Genomic DNA, 10726 nt, shown 5'->3' on the forward strand with positions numbered 1-10726 from the left:
CTATGGAGGCCGTGGTCGGGGAGCGAGGCGAGCACCCCGAGCCAAAAAACGTCCTGCAGTCTCTTGGCCTGACAAGCCGTGGGATTGGTAGCTTTTCTGGAAGTTGCTGAGCCCTGATGCTCTCTCCTCCACAAGCAAAACAAATGTGCGCGCGGTTGCGTAGTGCGTAGCTCGCCCACCTCTGCATGGACTTGCTTGCTGTGCGCGTAACCGTTGATTGACAGCATGACAAAGCTGAAGCTCGAACTTTTTGGAATAACATGGGGGTCTATGAGAGGAAGGCGGAGCTCAGGAATAAATTTTCATATCGCGTTATACTAACTTTATATTATAGTATCGAACTAGACTAACACATTTAAGCTTTGTTAAAAAATGATACATAAATTGAAAACAAACGGAAACTCCGGACACAAGCTTTAAGTTCTCGGTAGTGACTGTGATTGACTACAGCTGCTGACTCCTCTGAGTCAATTTAAATAGGTCCCATTTGTTGCACTCATTAGACTCAGCCACAAACACCACAGTAGAAAAGACTGTGGAGCTCAGCAAGGATATGAAAGGGCAAATTGTTCACTTCAAAAAGTCAGGAAAGTCACTCGGAGCCACAGAGCTGGAGAATAGGGTTATAACTTTTTGAACTTTTTTTCCAAAATCAAAGTCCTGCATCATGATTGAATGAAATTTTTGGTATAATTGAAGAAACCAAACTTCATTTTCAACACTCTTTTAAAGAAAGTCCCCCCGAAACAAAAAGTATTAAATACATCCCCTGTCAAAAGTTTTAGGACGCTTTCTTATTCAAACAAATAAGAAAGCATCCTAAAACTTTGAACAGGGGGTGTACACATTACAGCCAATGACATGGCTTATAAAGTGAAAGCAAGAATAGAAACGGATACTCCAGTATATTATGATGCAGTACAACTTCTCATTGATCCATTATCAGTCATATTGACTTGTAATGGCCCTTGTGATAACGTAGCACGGTTTCTCATTTCATATCATTGACTGTAATGTGTATTTAATACTTTTTTGTTTCGGGGGGACTTTTTTAAAAGAGTGTTGAAAATGGAGTTTGGTTTCTTCAATTATACCAAAAAGTTTATCCAATCATGATTCAGGACTTTGATTTTGGAAAAAAAGTTTAAAAAAAGTTATAACCCTGCTGCAGAACCTAAAATCAAGGCATAAAGTGCATGGTGCAGTTGTGGCACTGATAAATATGATCTTTTCAAGTGGATGTAAACTTTGGTTCACCACTGTAAACAAACAAAGGCATTTCAACTTCCATCGGAGTTTGTGTTATTCTAAATGTTGACCTTTTCGTTCTTGCTGCATATGTATTCTACTTCCAAATTTCAGTTCTCAGGCTCCCTGATTACTAGTGATGTCTGTATGAGCCCTGAAAGACACAAATCGGTCTTCTTCAGTCACACAGCCAATCAGCAGACAGTTGACAGATGTGTGCTTGTCTGTCAGAATTCAATCTACTGACAGGTATTTCAGTTGTCCCTGCAGTCTTAGCCACATAAATGATTGATAATGCTGTGGTTCTGCCTATCGTATGCATACGGTTCACGGCTGCCACACTATTTCTGTCTCTGCAATCCAATAATACCACAATCCAGGATGCTGCGATATTCATCCATAAGTCATCCGATTAGCTAACACATGCTCTCCAGTTATTAGTTATGTGTTTATCCAAAACTTGAAACACAAATTTCTTACTTATGTTGTACTTTTCTGTTTTCAGTCTGTTTTTCTTTATTTAGCTCTGTCAGTACTTGCTGCTGCAGTTATCCCATTTCCCCCACAGGGATCATTAAATTTTAATCTTAGAGTATCATACACAAAGCTGTCCGCTGCTATTTAAAGGGAGCGGAAGATAAAGGTTTTAGAAGCCCTCCTAGATATTATCATCAGTCTAGCCATAATCACCTCTTCTCTGTCACATTATATTTACATAATGTGACATTATTCCACCTTTGACTTCTCATTAGGACAAAACATTAGCACTTGGCAAGAGGTAACAGTGGGCTGATGTAACAAAGGGTGCCTTTTAAACTCTTTTTCACCCTCTATTATATCCTTCCCACACTTAGCAGGTGTGGGAATCTAAAAAAATAATACTTTGCGCAGCAGGTTTCATATTGCGCTATCAAACAAATGAAGCGGGCAAAAGAACTCTTAAAATCATGAGGTTAATTCACTGATTTTAACAAGTCCCATTATTCAGTGGGAAAATACCTCTTTTTTCTTTTAATTCTCTGCCACCGCAACCCTCTATCTCTTTTTAAATGCTATTCAAAACTGAGCATTGATGGGTTCAAGGACGGTGCACTTTTCAAGAATTTTCCATCGTCTTTCTCTCAGCATAAAATAAATTTTCTATTTCTTTCCTTCAGCCACATCCTTCCTTTCCGTTTTTCCTTAAGTGGAAATGAAAGACGCGGAGGCCATAATGGCTGACTTTCCAAAAGCTTTCAAGACTAACCTTCAAAACAATTTTCTAAAGAATCTATCCGAGCCATTGAATGTTGATGAGTGTTGCAGCCGCGTTCTACACTTACACTCGACAGCTGTGTCACCGCATGGACTGAGATTAAGCCTACTACTCCTTAAGACCATCCGACGAAGACCTAAAGGGTTGGATCGACTTGTGATAGATGCCTGTGTGTGTTCAGGTGTCTATGTCCACTCATTCGCTTGCAGCTCTTTATCCCTGAGTCACCATTTTCACCTCTTTTTGACCCACTCTGAAGTACCTGTGTTTTTCCGTGGTGAAATGAACATGGGGCAGATGATTGAATAGCAACTGGAAAACTGAATTACTCCTCTAGTAAACTTGAGTTTTTCTGGATGATCCTGCAGTCCGGAGCTACAGAATTCAAACCTCAGGTCAAGTCAGAGATGGATGAGTCACCGTCTGTTTAGATTTTAAGAAACTCTGCAGCGGTGGTACTTTTCCACACAAGATCAGGTTTGTCTCCCATATTATGCTGCTCCAGTGTGCATACAATGAAAGTCTCGTATCTTGGAGAGTGACAGGAGTGGCAGAGAAAAGAAAAAGGGGGGAAAAGTGAAGGGGGGGGGAGGGAGCAGTGCGAGCCCATTTACACTTCAAGAGAGAAGCCGGAGAGGTGCTCAGGGCATGCAGAGCCGAGCGCAGCCGGCTTGACAAGACGCCACGTTAAACATGCTCATCTCACCTTTAATCAGTACATGGAAATACCTGGTCTTAGGGTGGGGAATGTGAAAAGACTGAAATAATGAGTGCACGTACTCCACATCTCTACCGTTCAGCTCATCTGTGCGGGCGGCGCTGCGGCAATTCCAGCGCTGAACGCCAAAGACACTTTGTAATCAACGCCTGTTGGTACCAACTGGTGTCTTGCAACCTGCATTGGTCTCGTGGCGTTTTTATAAGAGGAGATGATCATTAGGATGCTACATGTGTGTGTCGCTAAGATACCGGCTGGTGAGACAAGAGGCAGGTTGCTGGTGTGTTAGTCAATATAAATTAGTAAAGCTATAATGACGATGCTGCTCAGAGCGTCGATGTGCAGCTCAGTGTGATTTGGAGAAAATTAATCGAAGAGAAAGCGCCTTCCTTATCTATCTATCTATCTATCTATCTATCTATCTATCTATCTATCTATCTATCCATCCATCTATCCATCCATTGAAATGTGCTATTGTTTGTTAAAAAATGAGGAATGATGAATCGAATTCACAAAAACTAAATTGCAGCAGTTTTTGAGTGGAGATTTTTCATTGTGTTCTGGGTTAAAACAATGATTTCTTTAAACCTAAAATGGGCCTTGTTTTCGATTGTTTCTTCAGTTTTTATTTTGACACGTTTTTCCATTTTTGGTTTGAAACAATTAGAAAAACACATTTTTCCCCCTTTTGAATTACAAATGAATCCTGGATTATCCAATGACACCCAGATCCTAACGTCATATCTATCTACTGTATCTATCAAATTGGAACACAGTGCAAGTAAACTCTTAAATCCGTCCACATTCATGCAAAAACAGTGATAATTTAATGTTTGTCAAACTAATCAGTTGTTGTGCAGACTATGGTGTTCACCAAATCCAACTCTCAGAGAGACTGTGCAAATATTTGACTTGTACATCGGGTTTCACTTTTTTTCCAAATCAAAGGAATTTAGAAACCTGAAATCATGAGCTGTGAATGAAACTCCTACCTGTACTGAGGAGGTGCTGTTCCCTTCGCATCACAAGTCAGAGTCGCCTCTTCTTCTATGGAGTCGACAGGAATGAACAAGTCGCCCGGCTCCATCCTCCATCGAGGACCATGGTATGATCCACTGTCCAGACAATCTGTCAAGAGAAACATTTACCAGGCTGAGCATGAAGACAGAAAAAGGGCCATTTTGATGGAGCCAGGCCTCCATTATTCCCTGTTTTTCTGGTGGAAATAGTATGTTCAGTGTCAGAGGGAGGATTTTTCAAAATAGGGAGGTTTGGACATCAGTAAATGCAGAGGGTGACTCAGTATGTTTTTTGAGGTGTTCAAAAGCGCAGAAGGAGACGAATTGGCTACAAAAATAATTGCATTTCATGTGATTCTAGAGAGAATTATAACTTTTAAATAACACCAAGTGCTGCACACTATATGTCAGTTGAATTAGACGTTTTTCAGTTTGCTATGAATCCAGAGAAGCATTTCCTGCCGTCTATTCTTGATGAATAAAAACGCTATGAATGTTATTGACAAGTGTGTTTCTTCAGCAAAAAGGAAAACCTTTGCTCTGCGTTTTGTGCCGCTTAAATCTTCTTCTCTGCGCCAAGGAAAGCAGTGTAAAAGAAACGGTATCTGTGAAGTTGCAATCGCGGTGGAGAAGATTGAGAGCATTGTGTCTGCGCTGTGAATGGAAGTCAATACCGAGGAGTGTCCCTTTAAACCCGGGGCCATCCCATCATCTCTGACATGATTTTGGGGCTCTTCACACATCATCCCGTAACTGTAAATGTCCCAGTGTGAAAAAAAAAATCATTACTCATATAAAAAGGTGGTTTACCTGTCAGACAGTCGATGATTGATAACAGTAGAAGCTGTTTCCATGGCAACGTCATCTTTGGCAGCCAAGGGTAAATGAGACTTTCATCCAATAAGCTTCGAAATGGTACTTGTGTTCACCAGGAAAGAGGAGCTTGACCTGTTGATATTAGAATTTGGTTGTAAAGTGCAATATTTCAACATTTTTATCTCATTCAATCACCAATCAGGAGAAGACAGAGGTAGTGTGGGATTCTTGGTAGTGGAGATGTGATGACAGTAGAATTGGATTGTTCTTCTGTCCATTCTCACATTTCTAACCAGCAAAGATCCCCGCAATATCCCTTTGTGCCCTGCGGTGTGGCCAACTTGCACCCGGAGATATCTGAGGGTGATACCAGAGGCATATGGGAGGAAGTCCATGCCAATCTATTAGGGGAGCTACCAACGCCTAAGCTCATCCTTCACTTGGACGGATTCGCTCTCTGGCTGCCTGAGGAGACTTGGACCTGGGAATTGGGTGCCATCCAATCAATTAGATTCACCCACAGCAGCATGTGTCTCCCCACATGCTGGGGTGAATCAAGACAGCCTGATGAGGAAGCCATTCCACCCAGGTCCATAATCAAGGGCAAGAGTCTGTCTGCTTGTAGCATGTGTTGCAAATTGCGACGCACCCGCTTCTTGCAGGAGGAGACTGAGCGAGTAATGATGCAATTATGAAATGTCAAACATACACACAACGGAGAGGCGGCAATAAACACAGCCGTTAAAGTGAGCGGACGCACACAAACACGTGTGAAGAGCGTATGCAGATTTTATCTACATTAGCCTGCACCTGCGCGGAGGGAAACGTGTGGAAATAAATAAATAAAAAAGAAGCTGGTCTGCATCCACACACAATACACATTTCTTCAAGAGGTGTTCAAGATATATTAAGGGCAGGGGCACACAATAAGACCAATCTGCTAAATGTCGCACAGCCCACACACACCTACACACCAAAGTTGCTTTCTCACCGTGTACGACATATTTAACAGCCAGCCTCCACACACACACACACACACACACACACACACACACACACACACACACACACACACACACACACACACACATATGCACACACTTTCCATTTAGAAGACATAAGCTGTGATGTGCGGCTCATTTGTGGCCTAATCCCGAGGCAAGCCTGGTTCAGAGCGCTACTTATGGAGGGTCTAATTGTTTGTCAGCTGCCTGGATGTCAAATCAGACACGTGGGGTCTCAGCCAGGATTTTTTCCCTTCTTCTTCTTCTCTCTCTACCTTTCATGTTCGCTCGCTTCTTTTTCTTCACCCCCCTCCAAAGTCTGCAAAATTGGATTGGTACGCTTCCTCTCCAGAAGAGTCCTGCATGCCATACCTCAGTGATAGGCCCACAGTGTGCAAAGTGCTGGCACCTCAAGGACAGAGGATTGGGTGTGCGAAAGGTACAGTGGGTATTACACTACTGTCGACTTTGCATGTTATGGTTTGCATTAGTAAAGGGGTTTTTGTCAGGGATGGCCCCATGCTGCAGCTGATGCTTCCCCTTTTATATACAGCTGTATCAAATGATTCACAAATGCAAATATGTAAACACACTGTACAGAGTTGCTCACACAAACACACACACAACAGATAGGTGTCCACCCCCCCCCCCCCCACCCACACATACACACACACATACATATTCACACCCACATTCTCAGCATGCACTCATGGATAATGGTGTTAACAATGGCGATGACTGAAGGTGGTGAGAAAAGCTTTACGGGGGTGAATCACTCTCAATCAAAGAAGGCTACCTTTAGAAACCAGCTCACCACTGGGTGAACTGACACACACGCGGAACAAAATTAATGTATAAACATGATATCTACCACCTCCATCACACTCTGCCTGCATCCAAGTAACACGCTGCTTGAACAAATTGCCCAGCTGGAAGAGTGGGAGTGTACTTAGTTTGAAGGCCTGAGCTGCATTCATCACAGATATTCCAGCTGACATTGTGGCATACAAGTATGAAATTACCTGCTGGACTGTGCAAGGTAGAACACTGCATCCCAGGAGGCGTAAAGCCCCCCTTATTGCTCAGATACTTCACAGTTTTTTGGTCTTTTTAAGAGCATCCTTCATAACACATGTTGGGTTCTGTTCCCCTTAGCAAGTCCAACCTCCAAAGGCTGATTTAGCCCCTAAAGAGAATGCACTGGTATTGGCCCGGCAGGCTGGCTATATATTTCAGAAGGTGAGTTGATGTGGAGCCAGGCTGCAGTGTGGCACCACACCAGGTAGGAACCACAGGGGCAGTCAAGAGGCTACAACAAAAAAAACAGTCTAACTGCAGCCCTTCATCACTTTTCACAAAGGAAGGCATGGCTGAGCCTCAAAGCAACTCCTTATTAAGAGAAGAAAACGCCAAGAAAGTGTCTTTTTAAGGAAAGCATGCCTCTCCAAAAAAAAAAAAAAATCAGACTGCTCACTGTGGAGGAATTGGCTGCAGTTGGGAGGGCACGTCACGTTGCTTCAGCCTAAAACAAACAATTACTATCAAATATGTGCCTTTAGGAAAGAAAGGAGCAAATTAGGAAGAGGAAAACAGGCCGACATGTGAGCCTATGAGAGTGGAGAAATAATTGAGCATATAGATGTACAACAATCATAATAAAAGTGTAAATAAATGATCTGATTTGCGTGCGTAAAAATTGCAAAGCGCATCATCTGGGCTTGTATTCTTTACATATATGTGAAGATATATTTTATATTACCTCTTATCCTGAAATATCTTGAGACCAATAGGAACCAAATTCAGCCCTCACGGAAAAAACGGCAGGCTGATCCTCCATGGAAACCTCGTTAGGAAAATTTCGGTCACAATTGCAAGGTCGTTCATACAGGTGAAATTGAGCCGGTGGTCAGTCACAGATAACGGCAGGAGGCACAAACACACGCGTTTCATATCGCTGCTCTCCTCCTTCTCCTCCACTCCCCGCAAAAAAGAGAGAAAAACATACACACACACAAACGCACGCACGGACACACACACACACGCACACACAACACCCACGTTGTTTGCTGGTGCTGAATCACATTTGCAACATCCTCTCAGTTACGAGGCTCGACTGTCGCCCGTGTTTTGTGCTTTTTTTTTCTCCAAATCCAACACGCGTAGGTCTGGAATTTGGGCTCCAAAGGAAAAAAAAAACAGAGGGGAAAATCTTGCAGAGATGATTTATTATGCGCATCAAGTCAGCTCTCCCTGCGAGGAAGGAGTGGGCTGCACGGCGGCGAGGAAGGCGATGGAGCAGCCAGAAGCAGCAGCGATGGGATGGGAAGGTGCGGGATGGAGGGGGAGGAGGACGCACCTGGAGGAGAACTGCGCCTCCCTGCGTCAAAGCGCAACGTTGCACACTTTAGGGGCGCATTTGTGTTTGCATTTTTATTTTTTTGAGAAATAGTGTTCCTCCGAAATTTGGCAAACAAGCCAATTAAAAACGAAACACAAAAGGATGTCTTTGCTCTGACTCATATGCAGCACAGTTACCCAGAACTGTACATCTGTGCACAAGGCAGTCTGGGTTTTACTCTTTTCAGTTCCAGATCTTGAAGCGTAAACACAACTGACACATTATTCTCCAAAGCAGCAGTTGTGAGCTATTAAAGGTGTGACTTGAATCATCAGCACCAATCATGACCAATAGAATCAGAATATGTCTTTATTTAAGACTGAAAAGCACAACCCACAGGTTTATGTTAACAACATGCACACCGATCAGGCACAACATTATGACCACCTGTCTAATATTGTGTTGGACCCCTTTCTGCTGTTAAAACTCCTCTGACCCAGTGATGCACAGGACCCTCTGGGACAGTGAATCCTGTGGGTCCTGTGAGTTGCAGGGTGGGACTTACCTAGATAAGACTATAGACTATATATATTATATATATTTATATACAGTCTATGGATCAGACTTATCCTGACACATCCCACAGATGCTCAGTAAGATTTACAGGTGGGGAGTATGGAACCCTGGTGAACATTTTAGCTCCGTTGCAATCCCCAGGCCACTTTTGAGCAGTTTTTGCGGCGTGTCGGGGTGCATTGTCCTGAGGGCGGCAACTGGCATCAAGAACTGCTGTTGCCATGGGGGGTCAGCTTGACCTGCAGTGTTTAGGTGAGTGGTGCGTGTCAAACATCCACATGAATGTCAGGGCTCAAAGGTTTCCCGGAAGAACGCTGCATCATAACAAGATGATCGATGTTCTTCACTTCACCTGTCAGTGGGCAGAATGTTGTGCCTGATTGGTGTACATGGTATCAGTCACCGTGAATGAATGAATGTTTCTATTTTGACGGGGGAGAAAAGAGTCACAAAAACAAAAAGACAAATTCAAAACAACAACAAAGCAAACAAAACAAAGCAAAAAATAATAACCCAAAAATAATCCAACATATCCGAAAAGGAGTATGACGAAGTAGGACGATTTTTAAATTCATGCATGTACTGTGCACTTATGCATTAAACCATAAAGCCAGAGTAAATTTTCCTCCTGGCTCATTGTCTACCACTAATTGCACAAGAAAGAGGCACTCCTGTGTTCCAAATACACATCGGACATGTTCTCTGACTCTTTGTGGTCATAAAGTTATCACAACAACTTACAGTCTTTGTCCATCCTGATACAAAAAGAGCACAGAAGTACACTGAGTTCTAAGCTTATTTCCTCCTACCACTTCTCCATCTCCACCATCAGTCACTCAGTACCCCACTCACATTGTTGTTTATGTACATATTTACTCTCTGAAGAAGTTTTGGCTCTCAGAGTTTAAAGATGTTCAGCTGAGCTAATGAGACTAACGAGACTTTACAGATTTAAATCAGTGTTATTTTCACTCAATACAACAGTGTCACAGTCCCAGGTGTACGGTGATAAGAAGTGACAAAGAAAACATGATTTCTTTGATACTAAATTAAAGCAATCCTGATGGTAATTGCTTTGAAGACTGTTTTTAAAAAAATTTATTATAGTAATTAATTTTAGAGTTGGCCATAGCTGATTTCTATCTGTAGTCCTTTCTTAGATGTTAAAAGCATCCTAAAAAGAAAAAAAAAGCAGCGCAGCCAACATCACAACACACATGCACAAAAATTAGAAAATGTTTTTATGCTGTTGCTACGTGCCGTATGTATGACTGTTTTTTGACAGATTTGTTCTCTAATGGCCTCTTACTATGAGTGTTAAAGTCTTATCTCAAATGTCAAACAATAAATTTTCTCCCGGATTTAAAGGGGCTCAGTCTGAAAAAGGCGACACTTTGTTTCATGCACAAGTCAGGATTTAGCAACATATGAATAACAATCTGGTGACACTGTTGTAATGACAGAAAATATGAATTTTTCAGTGTTAAACACAAAGTTTTCCTGTAAAATTAACTTGGTTACGGCCTTTTCTTATGTTTCATACCATATGTATCCGATTTAAAACCATCAAGCAAACCCATTTTCTATATATTCAGTTGTGACCTATGATTTTCTAGTTAAGAATATAATAGGTCTACATTCAGCTTACCAACCCAATTTTTTGAGAGAACATCAAATATTAGCTGCCCATGGCTCTGTGATAAAGGTAGTAGACACTTAAATAGCATTAGCTTTATTAGTTTATTTGTAAGG

The 10726-nt window shown here is 42.1% G+C and overlaps 1 protein-coding gene across 2 annotated transcripts in view; it reads right to left on the reverse strand.

Annotated features, from left to right (window-relative positions):
- Positions 1–8380, reverse strand: part of cntn3a.2 (contactin 3a, tandem duplicate 2) — a 39383-nt gene extending 31003 nt beyond the window's left edge. Inside the window, exons 1-3 of one of the 2 annotated variants that reach the window (XM_051949526.1) lie at positions 8119–8380; positions 5051–5188; positions 4214–4349 (exon numbers count right to left, since the gene is read on the reverse strand). In XM_051949526.1, coding sequence (XP_051805486.1) covers positions 4214–4349; positions 5051–5105 — 191 coding nt within the window. In that variant the 5' untranslated portion in view covers positions 5106–5188; positions 8119–8380. Of the gene's footprint in view, positions 1–4213; positions 4350–5050; positions 5189–7819 lie in introns of both variants that reach the window. The other variant, XM_022206616.2, reaches the window with a different exon arrangement.
- Positions 8381–10726: the final 2346 nt, after the last annotated feature.

This window comes from Acanthochromis polyacanthus, chromosome 6, assembly GCF_021347895.1.
Source record: "Acanthochromis polyacanthus isolate Apoly-LR-REF ecotype Palm Island chromosome 6, KAUST_Apoly_ChrSc, whole genome shotgun sequence".
Taxonomy (NCBI): Eukaryota; Metazoa; Chordata; class Actinopteri; family Pomacentridae; genus Acanthochromis; species Acanthochromis polyacanthus.